General features: G+C 36.1%; 2 protein-coding genes across 2 annotated transcripts in view; both read left to right on the top strand.

Moving 5' to 3' along the window:
- LOC107555513 (protein unc-13 homolog B-like) overlaps positions 1-4,368 on the top strand; it is a gene marked incomplete at its 5' end in the record, with an annotated part of 34,086 nt that extends 29,718 nt beyond the window's left edge. Inside the window, 8 exons of the mRNA XM_016238336.1 lie at positions 203-223; positions 557-645; positions 1,784-1,930; positions 2,036-2,168; positions 2,433-2,483; positions 3,363-3,440; positions 3,544-3,691; positions 4,150-4,368. Of these exons, the coding sequence (XP_016093822.1) occupies positions 203-223; positions 557-645; positions 1,784-1,930; positions 2,036-2,168; positions 2,433-2,483; positions 3,363-3,440; positions 3,544-3,691; positions 4,150-4,229 (747 nt within the window). The remainder of the gene's footprint in view (positions 1-202; positions 224-556; positions 646-1,783; positions 1,931-2,035; positions 2,169-2,432; positions 2,484-3,362; positions 3,441-3,543; positions 3,692-4,149) is intronic.
- Positions 4,369-5,073: 705 nt separating this feature from the next.
- On the top strand, positions 5,074-21,175 carry LOC107555512 (phospholipid-transporting ATPase ID-like). Its single transcript, XM_016238334.1, has 24 exons — positions 5,074-5,162; positions 7,813-7,933; positions 8,069-8,167; positions 8,275-8,336; positions 8,449-8,521; positions 9,384-9,454; positions 11,064-11,146; positions 11,335-11,493; positions 11,578-11,666; positions 11,749-11,942; positions 12,586-12,794; positions 12,872-12,915; positions 13,210-13,375; positions 15,023-15,211; positions 15,303-15,418; positions 15,488-15,652; positions 16,529-16,609; positions 16,736-16,919; positions 17,126-17,349; positions 18,172-18,255; positions 18,350-18,595; positions 19,412-19,550; positions 19,636-19,766; positions 20,390-21,175. Exons 1-24 carry the CDS (start codon positions 5,074-5,076, stop codon positions 20,645-20,647), a joined length of 3,276 nt encoding a protein of 1,091 aa, XP_016093820.1. The 3' UTR covers positions 20,648-21,175.
- Positions 21,176-21,924: the final 749 nt, after the last annotated feature.

The following is a 21,924-nucleotide window of genomic DNA, read 5'->3' as shown; positions in this document are numbered from 1 at the left end:
ATATATAATTTTTTTTAATTATTATTAATTAATTAATTAATACATTTTTTATATTTATATGCTACTAATATTCTCTAGTATAGCAGAATAACTAAACCCATAGCTCCTCCCTCCCTCAGTCCTGCTCTTAATTAGTCTAGTTAATTTTACGGGGTTGAAATAACTAAAAATTAAACATTCCTTTACTTTGCTCTTTCTGAAGGTGGCGGTCAGCAGTAAACAGGTGGGTTATGCAAACTGTGCGGTTATACAGTACATGTGTGTGTTTGAGAGCTCATAAACGGAGCCCTTATACAGTAGAGGACTCCAGTTCGGTCTTTCTTTATTTCCCCCCCCCCTCCTGTAATTGGGTCTGTGTGAATTTTACAGGCTGTTTTGCCCCATCACCATAAACCATGGTATTTTTCACCCTCTCTGAACTGTTATACCATCACATTGGTGTTATGAAGATGGTGTTTGTGCACCGGGTGAAGTGATTTTTGTTGAAATAATGGGATGGTGGAGGGCCACTGATCTAATCAGAGCTGTTTGTGTGTGTGTGTTTGTCATTCTGCAGCTGGACACAGAGGCCAGTGACATCCTGAACGATCTCCAGGTCAAGCTGAACAACGTCTTGGACGAGCTGAGCAGCACCTTTGGAAACACGTCAGTGTTTAGAGATCATATGCATATGGGTTAATCGCAGAAAAATATACAGATTAAAAAACCAAAACAAAACATTATGAAATTATATTTTGCATAAAGGAAATTAAGCCGCCTTATTTAGGAACATTTAGATTTTTACATTATTTTCTGATATTTCTTTCAAGCACATTTCCCTGATTTCTCTTTTCTCCAAAGTGTCCAGACTTTTACTTTATTTTTTAAAATTATTCATAGTTTTCAATTTTGTAGCACAATATTTTTACTGCATTTTTAAAGCATAAATTCAGCATAATTATTAATTTCTGAATTTATGCTTTGAAAATACAGTAAAAAATGTGGTGTATAATTGTCAATATTTCTTGTGCTGTCTTTAATTGATACTAAATATATTAAATTAATATTAATTCAATATATTCAGAATAAATCAAAGGCAACACAAAAATACTGGCATATTTGTGATATTTGTGATTTTTACAGAAAACACTTCACACTATTTTTTTTTTTTTGCATTATATTAATGATAATTGGAAACATCTGCTTAATGAAAATATTATTTGTGTTTGCATTGTTATTTGCATTGTTCCCGGTGATGATTCTCATTACTGTAAAAAAGTGTTTTTATTGTGTAAAGAAAAAAACACACTGATATAAATACTAAAGAAATGAATAAGTATAATATAATCAATTTAATATTATTATTATTATTTTTTTTTTTTACATTATAGATATGAGAATCAGACAGGATGCTTAGCTGAAATGAAAACAAACACTATGTAGAAATCTCACTTAGACAAATAGGCTTTATTTTCTTTATACAAATGATAATTTCTTGACAGGTTTCATTAGACTTGCCCACTCATGATTTTAAACACTTCCAGTTTTGCAAATAACAGCACTCAGTTAAACATATGTACAGTGGGTCATCATTATGTACTGTAGCTTTGGTGCTCTTGAAATTAATGTAGTTTTTAGTCTGGCCTGCGTCATATCTCAAGATTTCTCTGTTGAGTAAAGATTAAAATCTCTTATATTAATCTAAAAGGAAAAAAATGACATTAATTTCACACTTTTGCACAACCCCTCTTACGTCAGTCTAGCATGTTCATTCTTCATGCTGAACTTTGATGTTCCTCTGTAGTTTCCAGAGCCGCATTGATGACTGCATGCGTCAGATGGCCAGTCTGCTGTACCAGATCAAGGGTCCAGTGAACGCCAACACACGTAACCAGGTGGAGGCCGACTCTGATAACATGCTGCGGCCACTGATGGACTTCCTGGATGCAAAGTGAGCAAAACTCTCCTCACCTGTACAGAAACCATTATTACTGTACCTGAAGCCTGTCCTGATCTCTGTGCGTGTGTGTGTGTGTGTGTGTGTGTTTGCGAGCAGTCTGATGCTGTTTGCCTCAGTGTGTGAGAAAACCGTGCTGAAGCGAGTGCTGAAGGAGCTGTGGAGGATTGTGATGAACAGTCTCGAGAAGACCATCATCCTTCCTCAGGGCAATGACACTTTTGGAAGACCTGTATGACTAGATCCTAAATACATTGTCATTTTTTCAGATAAAACTGCTTAAAATGCTTTTACATTGTATTATTTGGTTTCTAAAAAAAATGTTATTTGGCCCCTAAAGGCTTCATTTTAAAAGCCAGTAAATTTTTTGCCTGGAACCTTTTGAATGTTTCCTGTAAGAAATACATGAAGTATTTGAACATGTGTTGTAATTAATCATCTAATGTTTATGTGTAAACATGTAAAACGCTGTAACGCTTTTATCTCTTCCTGGCAGGGAATGATCTTTTCAGCGGCTAAAGAACTGAGTCAGCTCTCCAAACTCAAGGTAGCGCTCCAGGCTTGTTTAATCCAGACTATGATCTCTTTAAACCAGCTCAGAGCTCAGCAAGAGAGTACAGATGAAGAGCCTCAATATAAATGCTTTCGACATGTTTCTGTAACCTCAACACATGCTTAATATTGTGTGCTTGAGTGTGTAAACAGAATATCCCAGCAAACCTTTTCTGTAAAAAAAAGTTTTTTTGCTGCACTGCACACCATTCCAATGTTAAAAGGAGACAGATCATGAAAAAAATAGTTTATTGTAATGGGAAGAAAGCTTGCTGTTACTTTCAGAACTCAAAACTTCCATCCAGCCAATTACATTTCTTTTTCATTTAAAAATATTTGGATTTTTATGGATGACTATTCTTTTAGACTATTTGTAAAAAAAAAAAAATTGACAAAAGTAGATTTTTTTTCTTGTAATTTTTAGCTGTATTTCTTGAATTTCTGATTTAAATGACCAAATAGTGACTTAATATTTTGCAAATTGCAACATTATATCTTGTAAGTGTGATTTTATATCTCACAATTGCAACTTTATTTTTCATAATTGTGACTTTTTTCCTTTTAATTGTGACTTTCTTCTTGAAATTGCGATTTTAGATGCAATAACGTGAGTTTACATCACATGCAACCTCATTTCTTAATTCTTATTTAAACAATCTCTTTAGGTTACCCAGTTTTTTTTATTTTTTTTTACTCTGAAGTGGAAACAAGTTTCCATGGGTTACTGGTGTCAGAAATCCAAAAACATTAACACATCATCGCTTATATTTACAAGTCAATGACATCCGTTCAGTGTCCAGACCCATTGATTTTGATTTGTGTTAGAGGTCATTTTGTCAATTTTATGGGTTTTTAATATTATTTGGCTCTGCAGGATCACATGTCTGGTGAAGCTAAAAGCTTGACTCCCAAGCAGTGTGCGGTCATGGACGTGGCCCTCGAAACCATAAAGGTATAAATTATATTTTCTTTCAAAGCACCAATAGATTTCCATGTTGTTTGAAAAGCAGTGGTTTGTACAGAATGAATATTTGATTAATCGCTATCCTCTGCAGCAATACTTCCACGCTGGAGGAAATGGTTTGAAGAAGGCCTTCCTGGAGAAGAGTCCTGAACTGTCCTCGCTGAGACACGCGCTGTCCCTCTATACCCAGACCACCGACACGCTCATCAAGACGTTTGTAACTACTCAGCATGCTCAAGGTGAACACACACACATCTAGTGACACATCCACACTATTTTATACATATGACAGACTTGATAACATCAATATTAAGGAATAGTATGACAATTTAATCATTATTTACTACTTATGTTGTTCTAAACCTGTATGACTTTCTTTCTTTTGTGAAACAAAGACTTTTTCTTCCATATAATTTATGATTTCCTTTTCTAATTTCTTTAGTTCATATTGTTTGATCTTCTAGAGATGAGTTTGTAAAACAATACACTAGGTGTCAGTATTGAGCTGTGGATTTATTTGTGTAGTTATTGTACTGAAATGTTATCTCTTCTTCAAGCTTTATCTGTCTCTTACTGCTTAATGTGTCTACTGTCCATGTTTCTCTGCTGTTGTTGTTACTATTCGGTCTTGTTTTTAATGTGTTTCTTTTGAACTTTGTCTCTTCCAATGCTATTCTGCATCTGTCTCTGCCTTAAGTGCATAATGGGAAGGGTATGAGGATAACACCTAGTGAGAAAATACAGCCGTCCAGGGGTAGGTCACCACAGACTCCATGAGACCCAAAAACCCTCTCACAAATAACCACAGTCCCCTTCTCCAGATCCGTTCTTAAATGTGTTTTGGGTTTATTTGTGCTCTAGTGTGATGAATCTCACAATCTCCACGCCATATTTTTATCCAAACTTAAAATAAAGAAATGGTATTTTAGGTGGATGGATGGTAGATGGGTAGGTAGATGGATAGATAGGAAGATGGATGATAGATTGGGTAGATTAATGGATAGATGGATAGATAGGAAGATGGATGGATAGACAGGTAGATGAATGAAAGTGACGTGACATGTGGCCAAGTATGGTGACCCATAATCGGAATTAGTGCTCTGCATTTATCCCATCCAAAGTGCACACACACAGCAGTGAACACACACACTGTGAACACACACCCGGAGCAGTGGGCAGCCATTTTTTGGGTTACGAGTCCGACTCTCTAACCATTAGGCCACGACTTCCCCCAATGGATAGATAGTCAGATATATAGATAGGTAGGTATTGATAGATGATATATGGTCTGTATGAGTCAGAATTTTAATATGCATTATTACGGCATCTCTGCATTCAAGATGTTTAAAGAGCAATGAGAAAATAACTACTAGCGAATAGTACTTAAACCACCTCTCTCTCTCTGTGTGTGTGTGTGTGTGTGTGCAGTATTCTTGGGAATGAGGATGGGCCGGAGTGTTATGAGCTTCAGGTGTGTGTGAAGGACTATTGCTTCGGCCGCGCAGACCGTGTGGTCGGTATCGCCGTCATACAGTTGTGTGATGTCGCGCCGAGGGCCAGCTGCGCCTGCTGGTGTCCACTGGGCCCGCGGATACACATTGATGACACGGGCCTCACCGTCATGCGCATCCTCTCCCAGCGCTCGGGTGACGAGGTGGCCAAAGAGTTTGTGAAACTGAAGTCTGAGACCCGATCGGCCGAGGAGGGGAGGTGAGGACGTTCCTTCACAGCAGAAGACAATCTGAGACTCTTAAGTGTCTGAGGGACATCAGCACTGTCACCTTTTTGTGTCCACATCAATGTTTTTGCTGCCCACTGACGCCTACGAGAGAAGGGCTTTCAGCAGCACAAGAGAGGCCATGTGACAAGTTTTATAAAGAGCACTGTTAGTTTAGCAGTGGATGAGGGGGGAGTCATCCACATAAACAGATTGAACACAATATTTTTTCCATATATTGATATAAAAAACACACTCACACATTCAGCCACTAACAAACTAGCAAAGGACTAGTTAAGGTAGACACCATGTTTTTTTTGACGTGAATGAAACGAGACTGTGAAGGATAGACATGCACTTTGACCTGACATAGACATAACTTTGACCCTGAATTTTTTTTATGAATTGCCTCATATTAAATTTAATAATCATTGCAAAAAATAAGACCAGACATGTCTATCCCTTACAAACATGTTTGCAAGAAGAAAAAAAATGGTGTCAATCCCTGACTTGAGGTTCTTCGACCTCCGACCAGTAGATGGCACTGTGAGTGTGCTGGGTCATTATTTTAGAAGCGTCTGTTGTAGAATACACAGATTCCACATCCGTTCGTGCACTTTTTCTCTGTAAACACCCCTTTTGCCATGTGTTTATTGCCTTATTTTTTTGATGCTGTGAATGTGTCAAGTTGAAATGTAATGATTATGATTGTTATGAATGTTGTGACTCCTGAGACAGTGTTTGTGTCCTGGGGGCCAGGTCTCATTCTCTCAGTGTTGTGGAGTGATTTGTTGCATGAATGAATCAGAAAAAATGACCATTCATTTCAAAAGCCAACGTACTTCAGCCATCATCTGTGACCAGTAGGTGGCAGCAATAATCTCGTTCACATTTACACCTGCTTCATCACCCACACCAAAGGACAATGCAGCATCATCTGACAGTATTGAAGCTAAAATGTTTGAATGCTTTAATGGGGTGTCATGTAATATCTTTCAATACTTTATGTAGTGAAAAGCGCTGAAAAATCAGCATCAGCTGGGAGAGAAAATATGAACGTTAACAAATAACAGATCAAGCTCAAATATGATAACTGATCAATTAAAGAGGAGTAGATGTTTTTTTTTCATTTCAAAGCGGCCTTATATTATTTGTTCTGATATTTTCTATTTAAATGATTTTAACTTTTTCTTTTTTCCTTTTAAGTAAAAATGATTCTTTTTTTCTGAGAAGTCTTGTTGTTACTCCGTTTCTTCGTTTTAAATGGCTGATTTATTTTCTTTAATTGTTCTTTTTGAGGAATTTTATACTGCTGTGCTTTGTTTTTCCAGAAACAACTGCAAAAACAAAGAGGAAAAAGACAGTAACACTACAATTTTCCCCATCATTTGTTGCCTGTGCAAAAGCCTCACCTTGTTAATTCAAATTTCAATGTAAAAATATTGTATTTTTCACAAAACACTGCCAATATGTAAAATGTATGTTGATATTGCCAATTATCGTGACTGTTGAACCTGTTATTTATTTCTGTACATTTCTCACTTCTAACTCTGTCACTTTATAAACTGTTACCGTTAATTAGGCCAGCAGTGTTTGGGACTGTATTTTAGGAGGGAATTGTCACTCTTTGTAATATACACATTCCTCGTGCCAACTTGTGAAAGTTCTCACTTTTTTTTAAACTCTTGTAACAGTACTGACAATGAATACTGGCATTTATGGACATTTTTGAAGTTATATTGATATTGTACACAGTCACTGACAAGGAAAAATGTATTATTAAAATGTTTGTGTGCACACTCCAACAAATGAATTTATACATAAAGTCTCTTAAACTAATGTTTTAAGCTGGTTTGATTGTTATTTTATGAAGGAAAAAATTTTTTTAAGTTTATTTTAATCATTATTCACTGAAACACTATATCACAAATACACTTTCGCTCTCAAATTTGATTTCAGTATGTGGAAGCACAGCAAAATTCATTGGAAAAAAAAAAATATTTTTTTTCACACAGACTTGAGAAGACGTTACATATAGCGCACGACCAATATGAATTACTTTTATGAGCTTTTATAGTGCTTTTTGTCCTTATTTTAGCATCTGCCCCGATTTACCTGCATTATATGGAAAAGAAAGAGCAGCATGAACATCCTACTTAACTATCTTCTTTTGTGATGCACAGACCATACAGGTTAAAAACGTAATTAGGGTAAATGACACTGTTTTTATTTCTGGGTGAACTATTCCTTTCAGTGTCACACTACACAGGATAACGTCGTGGCCTAGTGGTTTGCGCACATGCTTTGACACACTGAGCTAAGGTTCTGTAGAGAATCAGCTCATGGGGAAATATGAATAATTAACCATAACTAGTTATAATTAACTATTCATATTTTAGATCCACTGTAGATATTTAGCTGACCACTCAGGGTCAACTGTCTTGTCAATTCTAAGAACGTTAATTTCCTGGTTAAGGGAAATAACTTTCTTACTGTACAATTCTATAAGCTTGTAACGTAAATCTGCATGATTATTGACTCCGGTTATGAGTAAACAATGAACACGTCAAGTGTGATACAAGTAAGGTTTTATTAACTACACAAACACTTAAACTAGTCTAACATACTACATAAACACATAAACTGGTCTAACATACACATCAAGACCTCCAAGTACAACGTCTTCACCTTCCTCCCTCTCAATCTGTTTGAGCAGTTTCAAAGACTGGCCAATGCCTACTTTGTCTTTCTTCTCATCTTACAGGTATCTTAACCTGTTGAATCCACCTCAATTAGATTACCACATTATTACAGCAGTTTAAAAGGTTGCTCTGAAATTACAAAAGCATATATGAGTAAGAAAAGTTCGAACAGGCTTCACCGTGTTTGTGTTGCACAGCTGATTCCTCAGATCTCGTCTCTGTCCTGGTTCACGACTGTAGTTCCGCTGCTGCTGGTGTTGTCTATGACCCTAGCCAAAGATCTCTCTGACGACATCGTGAGTCCGCTTCCTGTCTATGTCCAATGCAGACAATAACGTGCTTGACTGTCCATTCTTATGGTCTCTCTGTTGCCTTGCGTTCCCATGTTCATCCTACAACACAGACCAGACACAAAAATGACAAACAAGTGAACAACAGAAAAGTAGAAGTGCTCATTAATGGAGAGTAAGTGTCCGACTCTACTATGCTACTTTAATCTTTTTTTGTTTGTTTGTTTTAACCAAATGCATTTTCCAAAATGAATTTTTGCTAAATAAAAAGTCATGGTCTCAAACAGGTTGAAGAGTGAAAAATGGATGAATGTTCAAGTGGGTGACATTGTCAAGCTGGAAAACAATGAGTTTGTCACAGTAAGTCTATTGTATTGATAGTATTACACTCTACTCCACTGCGTAACACTAGACAAGTGTTTCAAGGCAGAAACAAATGAACGTGTACAGCGATCTGCTGTAATTACGACAGCGAATTCATTCACTTAACTGTAGGGTCACAAAAATATACAAGTTTTTTTTTTAAGTTGAATTACTAAACTATAATTGAAATAAAAAGATATAAAATAGATTTTTTTTTTAAATGAATGAAAATTACTAAAGCAGAATTGCTCAAGCTGAAACTAAAATTAAAACATATTTATAAATATTATAATATATTCATAATTCTAAAATAACATTGCCGGAACTCTGCTGTAAAAATTTAAAAATAAAAGAAAAACTTTTTGCACAAATAATAAAAGTATTAATACTACTACTACTACTACTAATAATAATTATACTACGGGGGGCCATTGGATGCTTGAATCTGATTGGCTGACGAACGTTCTGAGGTGTGCAATTATTTTCAGGGAAACACACGGCGAACGTAATTCCAGGCAGCACTCTTGACCGCATTACATTTCCATATCACTTCGCACAGTTAACTGTAATAACAGAAATTATTATATACAGTACCTATACAGCACACAGGAATTACTGCAATCAGTGTTGCCAACTTAGCAATTTTGTTGCTAAATTTAGCAACTTTTCAGACTACCCTAGCAACTTTTTCTTCCAAAAGCACCTAGCATCATATTTAGCTATTTTTCTAATTAATTTGGCAACTTTTAGCAACTTTCGATAAGTGACTCAAACAATAAAAAGGCACAATTTGTTTTTACAGGAAATCATTAGAATTTAGAAACTAACTTATCTCTATTTTTTTCTTCCTGTGCTCTAGGCTGATCTGTTGTTACTCTCTAGCAGTGAACCTCTCAACCTCATCTATATTGAGACGGCTGAGCTGGACGGGTTAGTAACCGAGCATGTAAACATGAACCTGTTCATCTGTTAATATTGTGTACCAGAGCCATCCGTGTATCATTCGATCATTCGTTTTTTGATTTAATATTGAAAGTTTAGGAATTTGAAGAAATTTGAAAACTGATCCTTTTTCGTTTTTTTGTTTTTTTCCAAAAAACAAAAAGCGAGAATTCAGCTTAAATTTTCGTTTTTTGTTCATGGGTGGAAAAATGAATAAACAGTTTGAATATTTGATTTCTACATGTGGGCGGGAATTAAATGCTGATTGGTCAGCCGAAGATCAAACCGTGCCATCATCAGTTCTTCTGCAGTATCACGCAGCAGAATAATAGTCCTCCGCTGCTGCAGTTGTATGGATTAATAACCCATTTGATCAATTTCATATTTTTCTCATCAAACAGGCTAATGAATAGCTCGTCTAATGACAGAGTATTAAGTTCCCTCGATGGGGGAAAAATCCAAGTGAACATCAATCAGTACTCAATATTAATTTAAACTGCTTTAAATATGACTGCTGCTTATTTCCTGTGCACTTCAATACTGGTCTGCGCTTGACTGTAGTCTGTCTGCTTATTGAGTTTATTTAACCCATCGCAATTTCGCAACATCGCAATGTCCTGCTCGGGCTTGCCAATTTAATGGCAGAGAATGGTGACTTTATTTTTTTTTATTTTATTTTTTTTTAAGCGGATACATATCTGTCATAAAATAATCTTATGCATCTGAACTGAGGGTTTGGTGAGAAAAAAAACGAAATGGCAAGTTATTATATTTTATGAAAATCTTGCGTGGCAGCTCACGCTGCGCACAAGTGCATATCCTTTTGAGATATCAATTATAATCAATTTTAATAAAACACAAGATTACATTATATAACTCTAACAGTAGGCTATTTAATATCTGTTGTTCTCTGGTTGTCAGTCAAAATGACAGTTCTTGCAACATAGGCCTATATATACCCAAACCAATTTATTATTGTTTCCTTTCTTTCTTAGTGTTTAAAATATTTATTTTGAAACAAATTAATTAATTTCTTAATTAAACAAACAGACTTACTGGGTGAGCAGGGTAGGCTATGACAGCTGTCATGTCATACCCTGCCATGCCAGCTGATGCAAAGAATAAAATTTACAGTATATGTACACAGAAGAAAGCCCTGTCTAGACTCTGCCCCGGTATGAGTTGTGTCGAGCTATTCATTAGCCTGTTTGTTTGATGAAAAAAGATTAAATGTAGTTGCAATAAATGTGTTAAGAATCCATACAACTGCAGCAGTGGAGGACTATTATTCTGCTGCATGATACTGCGGAAGAACTGATGAAGGCACGGTTTGATCTTCGGCTGACCAATCAGCAGAAAGGGGCATTTAATTCCTGCCCACATGTAGAAATCCAATATTCAAGCTGTTTATTCATTTTTCCACCCATGAACGAAAAATGAAAATTTAAGCTGAATTCTCGTTTTTCGTTTTTTGGAAAAAAACGAAAAAGGATCAGTTTTAAAATTTTTCTACTTTCAATATTAAATAAAAAACGAATGATCGAATGATACATGGATTCAGAGCCATCATCTGTCTCTCTTTTCCTGTCTGCCACAGGGAGACCAACCTGAAGGTGAAACAGGCTCTGACAATCACAGGAGACCTGGGCAATGACATCCAGAAACTAGCAGCATTCAAAGGTGAGGGACAGATGCACATAATGGACCTGCAAAGAATCTGCACTATAGCAGGTTGCCAGGGCATTCCTAAGTGGTTTCTAAGGTGTTCTGAGTGGTTGCTAGGGCATTACTAAGAGTGAATTGTACAAAAGCATCCCTGCTGTGTAGAACCCTTATTAAATACACTATATCAATATTGTATATCTCAGGTGAGGTGCGCTGTGAGCCTCCAAACAACCGGTTGGATAAGTTCACAGGAACTCTGACGGTGGGAGGAGAGACGTTTTCTCTGGATAATGAGAGGATTCTGCTCAGAGGATGTACCCTCAGAAACTCAGACTGGTGCTTCGGCCTGGTGGTGTTTGGAGGTGCGAAATCATAAACTAAAAATGGGTGTATGAAGTCTATATTTAAGTTTTATATATTTAAAAGCTCTGTCCAAATCCGGTTAGGTCCTGACACAAAGCTCATGCAGAACTCGGGCAAATCCATCTTCAAGAGAACCAGCATTGACCATCTCATGAATTTCTTGGTGATGTTTGTAAGTAGATGCGTGTAATAAATGTTCACAAAAATGTTTGAGCGACACAATTAATTTCACATCATACGCATTTGTTTGTTAGATTTTTGGTTTTCTGGCCTTCATGTGCACCATCTTGTCCATTGGGAATGGCATTTGGGAATACCAGGAAGGGAATTCCTTCATTAGCTTCCTACCCAGGGCTGATGGAGCGAATGCATCTCTCTCAGCATTTCTCACCTTCTGGTCCTACGTCATCATCCTCAACACTGTAGTTCCCATCTCTCTCTATGTCAGGTCAGAACTTATATTAACTTAAATGAAAGTTATATGGTTATAATTTACATTTATTTTCAATACCTGGAGTTAGTTCACCCCACAATGAAAATTCTGCCATTATTTACTCACCATCATATCATTCCAAACCTGTATGACTTTCTTTCTTCTGTTGAGCATAAAAGAGGATATTTTGAAGAATGCTGGTAACAGTTTAGGTTCCCATTGATTTCTACTAGAGGGACAAAAATGAAATGGAAAACGATGGGAACCAAAACTGTTTGGTTACCAACATTCTCCAAATTATACACATGTGAAGGAGTAAATGATGACAGAATTTTTGGGTGAACTATCCCTTTAAAAAAACATCTCAGCAGATGTTGTTTACTCCATTGTAATGACATACAGTGTGGCGAAAACATCTAAGATGTCGACATAAAAATCAGTTTTCTTTCTTTTTATCTTTAAAATATTTTTATTCATTTTTCTTTTTTTTGTAAAACAAAATAAGTTATGGCGCATAATGAAGAAGAGATATTTAAGGACAACCAAATTCTATTAAAATGCTTTTTCTGGTTAAATCTTTCAAATTATTATGCTGATATTATAATTTGTAATAAAAGAAAAGAAAAAAAATGCTAGTGAACTTTTTTGCCCTTTCAAGTGTTGAGATCCTTCGTCTGGGGAACAGCTATTTTATTGACTGGGACCGTAAAATGTACCACGTCAAGAGTGACACACCAGCCCAGGCCAGGACGACCACTCTCAATGAAGAGCTGGGTCAGATCAAATATATATTTTCTGATAAGACGGGAACTTTAACCCAGAACATCATGACCTTCAACAGGTGCTCCGTCAATGGAAAATCATATGGTAAGAGCTCAAAGAGTTGTCACATATTCAACAATTTCAACTAAAGGGTAGAACTGAACTGTCTTTATGTTCCTCAGGTGAGGTTGTGGATTTTGCTGGGCAGAGGGTTGAAGTTACTGAGGTTAGTGGTCGAAACATTGACAATATATAACTTAAAAGCTATAGGGAAGTCCAGGGTTGGTGTCCCAAAGAATATGTCACAGTCTCTAAGAGAAGTCAAAAACTGTATTATACAAATGCATATTTTCTCTAGAAGTGGTTTTGTATGTTGAACTTTAACAGTAGTAATGTTTGCTTTTTTTCCGTATTCAGTATATCTCACAAATATTCACTGAAGTGAAAAAAGTCTAGTCTCCCCTAGGAATTAAAAACATCTATTTTCCTTCCTCATTCTTATGTTCTTCCTCATTTATAGAAGACAGAGAAGGTCGATTTCTCCTGGAACTCTCTTGCCGACCCAAAGTTCTGTTTCCATGACCACAAGCTGGAGGAAGCGGTAAAGTCTGGCTCTCCAGAGGTCCAGGCCTTCTTCCGTCTGCTGGCACTCTGCCACACTGTCATGCCTGAGGAAAAAACAGAAGGTGAGTGCCATTATTATTTTACAATGGATTCTCAACATCTTTATATCCAGATTACATTGATTCAACCAAATCAGTCTGCAGTACAGATACCGGAATGAAGTTTTCAAAATATATTACACCACTGATCAAAAGTTTATTTATTTATTCATTCAATCAAAAATACAGCAATTATGTAAAATGTTATTGCAATTTAAAATAAATGTTTTTTCTATTTTAACATGGTTTAAAATGTAATATATTAGGTGATGCAAAGCTGAATTTTCAGCATCATTACTCCAGTCTTCAGTGTCACATGACCCTTCACAAATCATTTTAATATGCTGATTTGCTGCCTAAGAAACATTTCTACTTAATATGTTGAAAACAGTTAATGCCTAATATATACATATACATATACATACAGTGGGTACGGAAAGTATTCAGGTACCCACTGTACATACACAAACATATATATACAGGGTTTTAATTGGGACGGGGCCATCCGGGGCTAAGCCCCGGCACATAGACTCCAGGACTCGACATTAACGCCAGACAAGTAACGTGATTAAAACATCAGTAACTAAAAATAACTATGTAAACACCAAAACGCAAGTATTATTCTGATTTTATTACATTTAGAGTAAGTGGTGAATAGTGGATATAGCTACTGTATATAATGCATCTATTGACGGAATAAGGTTACGCTGCTGAGGCGAGGCTCACGCAGCCTCTCAGGAGAAATCAAAACACGCAACACTAAGAAACTCAGCATCCTAAGGTAAAAATTAAAAAAAGTGTTTATATTTAAAATACAGTTAGTTAGGCAACATCACACAACGTTTTCACCATTACGACTGTTTCATAGTTCTATAAACAGTTCAATAAGCAAACACAATAATATTATGTCACATACATTTTAGGCGGAAACACAGCGCATCTCACAGCAACCAGCCGATTCATTGTTGATTGATTCCGTGTTTTGAACGAATCGGTTGCTTCAAAGTTTCATTAGCCCATGCATAAACATCTGCCATTTGAACAAATCGTTTGAATGAATGACTCAATCACTCACTCATTAAACGCTCACTACTGGTGTTTTAATTTCGTTGAAAAGTATAATTTCCACCATCATTTCTTGCTTGTAAATTCAAAAATGTTTAAAATAATCTCATAATATTGTTTAATGCAGTTGTATTTTTCAGTGTAAATGATTAAATTTGATAATATATAGATAATCACATTATTATAATTGAATTTATAGATCAAATGTAAGAATTTGAAATGAAAATATTAATGAGATTAGTGGGAAAATGCCCTCTATAAAGGTTAAAAAAATGCCCTTGGATAAAATATAAAATGTATATGTCACAGCTGATAGAAAACTGATGAGAATATTGCTTTAGAATAAATCATATTTGCAAAATAAAATTATATATATATATATATATATATATATATATAGATAGATAGATAGATAGATAGATAGATAGATAGATAGATTGATTGAAGCATCTGAAATGAAAACCATACCCATCAATTATGGAATTTAATAATAATTTATAATCATTATAATAACACACAATATATTATTTCTTATCCAAAATACAACTATTAATTTTCAGAAATCAGCCATATTTCTTTCTTCAATATATTTTTGTTTCTCCACAGGAGAGCTATTTTACCAGGCTCAGTCTCCAGACGAGGGGGCTCTGGTCACTGCAGCAAGGAATTTCGGCTTCGTATTTCGTTCTCGTACCCCAGAGACCATCTCTCTGGTGGAGATGGGAGTTCCCACCACCTATGAGCTTCTAGCAGTGCTGGACTTCAACAATGTCCGCAAGAGGATGTCTGTTATTGGTGAGAGCATGATGTGTTACCCTTCAGAAATAAGCAGGGAAACATTCAGAAATACAACAATACAAAGTTAAGTAAATGTGTGTTTCTTCAGTTCGTAATCCAGAGGGCAAACTGACACTGTACTGTAAGGGAGCTGACACAATTATTTTCGAGAGGCTGCATCCATTGTCCTCCAAACTCATGGAGGTCACCACAGAACACCTTAATGTGAGTTACATTTGTGTTTCCATAACATTGTGTGAGTGTGCGAGTTACTCATGTCTAACACAATCCCAGGAATATGCTGGAGAGGGTCTGAGGACACTGGCTTTGGCTTATAAAGACTTAGATGAAGACAAGTTTGAGAAATGGAAAAAACGCCACCATGAGGCCAGCACCTCGCTGGAGGACCGCGAGGCAAAACTGGATGCAATTTATGAAGAGATCGAGAAAGATTTGCTGGTAACGTCACCATCACACAGAATGCTGAAGTTCTGCTAGAGTGTTTGCTTCTCTAGATGTTCCTCTTTCAATGTACAACCCTAATTCCAGAAAAGTTGGGACATTTTGTAAAATGCAGTGAAATCAAGAATCTGTGATTTGTTCATTCTCTTTAGCTTTTATTAAATTGACAAAAGTACAAAGAAAAGATTTCCAAAGTTTTCACTGACTGTATTTTGTAAATATAAACACATTTAGATTTTGGTGGCTGCAACACACTACAAAAAAGCTGGGGCAGAGGCAAAATAAAAGTGAACAGGTTATAGAATATCCAAATTATACTATTTTGAAACTTTTTCTGAAGTTCACAGTAAGCAGGTGAATTGTAATAGGTGAGGGTTTCATGTTCAGGTATAAAAGGAGCATGTCAGTCTTTGCGAGCAAAGCTGGATCATGGCATCACTTTGCGCCAAATTTCATGAGAGAAGTGTCAAACAAATCAAAAATCACATTTCTCATTTCTCAATGCAAAGTCAAAAAGAATTTAGGTCTTTCACCACATGTAATGATATGAAAAGATAATATGATCTTAGTCTGTGTAGGGCAAGGCAGGAAAACCGCAGTTGAATGTGCTTGACCTTTGAGCTCTTAGATGGCATTGCATCGTGCTGCGGTGTTAAATATAGCCACATGGGTTCAGAAGTACTTCAGAAAACTGCTGTCACTTAACACAGTATGCCGCTGCATCAAGAAATGCAATGTGAATCTCTGTTACTCTAGGATAAAGCTATACATCAATTCTGTGCAGTGATGACGCTGGGTGCTCTGGGCCCGAGCTCATCTCAGATAGTCAAAAAGACACATTTCTACTTGTTTCTGGGAAAAATGGACGTCGAGTTCTCAGTCCCAAAGACCAATGGGACCATCCATGAGAAGGTCGATGGAGAGTACGGACTGGTAATTAATGGCCACAGTCTGGTAAGAGAAATCTAACATTGTTTTATTAATCGAAAAGAGGACCCATTTCTCATCTTCTTCAATAATACACAGTTGATTAGTAGAAAATGGTTTAAATCCTTGTATCTCCCAATACTTTGTGCCCAGGCATTTGCTCTGCAGAAGGACATGCAGTTGGAGCTCTTGAGGACTGCATGTATGTGCCAAACGGTCATCTGTTGCAGGGTCACCCCTCTCCAGAAAGCTCAAGTGGTGGAACTTGTCAAGAAGCACAAGAAAGCTGTGACTTTAGCTATTGGAGATGGAGCCAATGACGTCAGCATGATCAAAAGTGAGTGTTTCACAAAAAGAGAGAGGCCATGATTAAGATGATATAATTAAGATGCACTTTTAAGAAACAATGAGTCAGTGTCAAACTGGGAACTTTACAATATAAACATTACATGTATTAACTTAAGACTAGTGTGCTAATAATGCTTACCAAACTTGTCTGTTTAAAAATATATCCAATCTTTCAACTGTTCATGACCTCTATAGCTGCACATATCGGCGTTGGCATTAGTGGGCAGGAGGGCATGCAGGCGGTTCTCTCCAGTGACTTCTCCTTCGCTCAGTTCCGTTACCTCCAGCGGCTCCTGTTGGTACATGGCCGCTGGTCCTATCTGCGCATGTGTAAGTTTCTGCGCTACTTTTTTTACAAGAACTTCACCTTCACCTTCGTCCATTTCTGGTACGGCTTCTTCTGCGGCTTCTCTGCACAGGTGAGATGGAATGTTTTTCAATCATATCACAAGAATTTGGTTTACTGTTTAGTGATGGACCAGGCCGGTTAATCAGATGATGTTTGGTCATTTTGAGAAAACTTTGCTGAAATGTACACTCAACATACACGTTATTTCCTTTTTTTTTATATATATATATATATTTTAATTGAATACTGAGTTTAATTAATTTCAATTCAGAAATTATGTGTACTATATTTGATATCATGAAATTATGTACAGTACAGTCTAAGTGAAACGCTGATATTTTACAATTTTCTTAATATCTTAAATTACATTATTACTATTTATTTTAAATATGCATATTAGAAATTTTATTTTATATTTATTTTTTTAATTAATTTGTTTTTAAAATAATTATAAATTAGATATTAAATGGTACATATTTATAAAATTATGCATACACTAAAAATATTTTTGAAGTTGTAAATAAAATAATTATTACATTATTATATAATAAGTATGTTTTACAAGAATTTACTACATTGTAGTTTTTCTACTGCAAAATTGTGTTTAATTCAATGTCACTTTCAGATTCTTTGTAATTATTTGTACAAATTTACTAGCAATTGTGAAAATTGTTTTTTTACACCATTTTTTTGTGTAATATTTGTATTTTTTATATATTGTATATTTTTTCAAGAATTAATTCCGATTTAAATTAAGTTTTTCAATTAAAAGTGTATGATCAGCAAAACAATTTGAGTGAAAATGTGAACTATAAAATTTTCATGAACTTTCAGAATGTTTTAGCATACAAATTACATTGCTAAATTTTTGTGTTTTCTGCTCTCTTCGTAGACTGTGTATGATGAGTGGTTCATTACGCTCTACAACCTGGTATATACGGCTTTACCTGTTATTGGCCTCAGTCTCTTTGATCAAGTATGTCATATATCAATTACCACACCCCTGGATTAGCATGCAACACTCAGCATCATTGAACTAAGTTCATTCATGAAAATATGTGCATGTGCAGGATGTAAATGACCGCTGGAGTTTCCAGTACCCCCAGCTGTATGCTCCGGGTCAGCTGAACCAGTATTTCAGTAAGATGGCCTTCGCGAGGATCCTGATGCACAGCTGCTACAGCTCACTCATCCTCTTCTTCGTCCCTTGGGCAGCCATGTGTGACACCGTCAGAGATGACGGCAAAGACATCGCAGATTATCAATCCTTTGCCCTGCTAGCGCAGACCTGCCTGCTCATTGCCGTCAGTGTGCAGGTAAACTCTCATTCAACAGTACACACACACACACACACACACACACACACACACAAACAAAATGCACAACAGTCATTGAGAATTACCATATTTACATCAAATCAAAAAATGTGTAATCTCTATACTTTAGATTTTAGCAATGCATTTGTTCAGTCAATTCATATTGGACACATACTGAATAGTGACCCCAAAATTATTGAACATTTAAATTTTTTATATTGTGGCTTAAGAATCCATTTTTGAGATCTCTGTACTGTATACTGTAACGTTCAAAAGTTTGGGGTCTATAAGGTTGTTTAATGTTTTTGAAAGAAATCTCTATTGTTCACCAAGGCTGCATTTATTTGATGAAAAATAGTAAACAATAACCTGTAAAAGTGTGAAATGTTATTACAACTTAAATGAGCTGTTTTCTATTTGAATATACTTTAAAATGTAATTTATTCCTGTGATGCAAAGCTGAATTTTCAGCACCATTACTCCAGTCCCCAGTGTCACATGATCCTTCAGAAATTAGTCTAATATATCTAAGAAACATTTTTCTTATAATTAATATCAATGTTGAAATCAGTTGTGCTTGTTTATATTTTTGTGAAACCCAACCGTGATACATTTGTCCAAGATTTTGGATGAAGTGAAAGTTCAAAGAACAGCGTTTATTTTAAATACATATCTTTTGTAACATTATAATTGTCACTTTTAATCAATTTAATGTGTCCTTGCTGAATAACAGAATAAAAAAAATTGACCCCAAAATTTTGAATGGTAGATTACATGTCCTCATGCATACAATACAAATGTTTCTGTGTGTTTAAGCTGGGTTTGGACACATACTATTGGACAGCAGTGAATCAGTTCTTCCTGTGGGGCAGTCTGTCGGTGTATTTTGCCGTCACCTTCACCATGTACAGCAACGGCATGTACTTGATCTTCACATCCTCTTTTCCTTTCATCGGTGAGTGTCCGTCCATCACAACCACATCCACTCATCCTGCTGTTTGTGTGTTTTAAGCAGCTTCAAATGACTCAATCTTTCTCAGGCACTGCAAGAAACTCCCTGAACCAGCCGAACATGTGGCTGACCATCTTCCTGACCACCATATTGTGCATATTGCCTGTGGTGGCAAAACGGTTCCTCTTCATACAACTCAAGCCAGCTATCAATGACAAGGTGGTTTCAAGTTTTGGTGTCACCTCAATTGATTCAAAATGCAATATATCAGTGTTGTAGTATTTGAGACAGAGTCTGAGACCATATTTTCGTGGATCTTGATCTTGTCCTTGATTCATGCTTGACTCCGACACGACGCTTGACTTGGACTTGTATGAGCTGGTCTCCACTACAACGCTGCAACATATGAACCCAAGAGAAGAATATTGTATGATGGAGTTTTTCTGGCATCACAGGCATCTTGTACTACATGTTTACTATTTATAGTAGTTCTGCTCCAAAACTGCGTTCAAACTCTCTCTCAGGCAATGTGCCAGTCCTCGACAGGATGACAATGTGAGATCTTCCTCCTTTAATGAGTCGAACGCATGTGTCGAATGAGTCAGAGCTGTGGGATGCAGTGGCACGGCTGCAGCACAGCATCATGCTGAGACATAATGTCAAGGTTATTTCTGGAATCCACAATCAGTGGTGTCACAATCTCATGAGCAGGAGTCATTCATAGACAAAATGACTACAATTTTGAGCCTTATGCTTGTTCCTTCTTCCTGTTTTTTCAATATTAATGATATTCTTTCCTTTCAGTATACTGCATATTTTCTTTTTGTTCTTCTGCTCTACAGGTGCGTCATAAGGTCAGACAGGCCAAAGCTGTGCCTTTACCACCTCCTCGCAAATTCCCTCGACGACGAATCAGTACAAGACGATCTGGTTATGCCTTCTCTCATGCTCGTGGCTATGGAGACCTTGTCACCTCTGGACGCTTCCTGCGAATTCCAGTTAAGACCAGACCGGCTCTTTTCCCCCACACTGACACGCCAGTGGCTGACAGCACACCTCGGACATATCGAACCATCTTCGAGGAGGCTCAGAGTCCCTAAAGGTCCTTATTTTGTTTATTCACTTGTGATGACTTACCGTCAAGCTTGATTTCACCTTTCGGCAATGGTATTAAATAATAAAGGAGAGATATTCTTAGAGGGGCTTCAAATATATCACATAGGAGTAAGTGAGATTGTGAAGTGAAGCCGTGAAGCTTTGAATCAGTAAGAAGCTGGTTTTAGCTGTGATTAGTGGCTGAATATCATGTTATATGTATATGTTTCTTAATGTTATAATAACAACACCTATGTACACAGAAACACTTGACAATCAATCACCCATATGGTTCTCATGTATTAAGACCAGGGGACATAATCTATCCACATAAAAAGAGGCCTAGAGATTATTCAAGAAGAGCTTCAAACAAGCAGATTTCATGTGCTTTTAATTGTTTATGACAGTTTCATAGATGTTTTTTTTTTATCAATGAATGTTTGAAATGGTAACCAAACTCCTTTGATATGACATCCTACTTTATCATGTTTTGTACAAAGATGCAAATGTGCCATAAATACAATAAACATAAAAACTACAAAAATCTTAATGCATTTTTATTGTATTTGTCTAATTTCTATATGTATCATCAATCAGATTAAATCTATTTTATTAGTATTTGTGGTAATACATGTTCAGCACTCAGCTCAATGCATTTGTGGAACAAACCATTTTAATCAAATAATTCAAATTCATTAATCAATTTTTTTTAGTTAACTATAATAAGTGTCTTTAACTACTATGTAATAACATTTAAATGAATCATTTGATATAATGTACTTATTGTGTACATTGTACATTTTTACAGTACATTGTACTTATATAAAAAACGGCATGTAATTACATCTTCATTTCTGTAGTTATATCTATAATTATACTATAATATAATATAACTATAATTCTACCCCTACCCTTAAACCTAACCATATCACAAAACCTGTCCCTAACCGTACACATATTCCACCTCAAAGTCAGCTATACAACTTGAACACGACAAGTACATTGTACTAAACAATTATTATTATTTATTTTTTTTGTGACATACGGTACATAGCAGTGAAAGACACCTAATATAAAGTGGAAGCAAATAAATAAGCATAAAGTAATCTTATGAGGAAAACATTTACAAGAACAACATAGTGTCTCTTTTGGAAACGGCATCTGTAAGAACACTTTGTACGCCTGTCCTTAATAATAATGTTTCATAGTTTTGAGCTTTCTTCCAGTATGCTTTTAAGACTTTGAGCCCAGTTCTCCAATTATCATTATGTTGCCTTCATGT

This window comes from Sinocyclocheilus grahami, unplaced genomic scaffold (assembly GCF_001515645.1).
Source record: "Sinocyclocheilus grahami isolate Dianchi unplaced genomic scaffold, SAMN03320097.WGS_v1.1 scaffold536.1, whole genome shotgun sequence".
NCBI lineage: Eukaryota > Metazoa > Chordata > Actinopteri > Cypriniformes > Cyprinidae > Sinocyclocheilus > Sinocyclocheilus grahami.
Note: the sequence above shows the minus strand (reverse complement) of the source record. Positions and strands in the feature narration are given on the sequence as shown.

Bases quoted from the DNA above. Each gene is read 5' to 3' on its own strand.
- LOC107555512 (XM_016238334.1), top strand. From the start codon at position 5,074: ATGCGCATCCTCTCCCAGCGCTCGGGTGACGAGGTGGCCAAAGAGTTT. The intron at 9,455-11,063 runs GTTAGTAACCGA...TGTCTGCCACAG, and splicing joins GAGACGGCTGAGCTGGACGG to GGAGACCAACCTGAAGGTGA. The intron at 12,916-13,209 runs GTTAGTGGTCGA...CCTCATTTATAG, and splicing joins AGAGGGTTGAAGTTACTGAG to AAGACAGAGAAGGTCGATTT.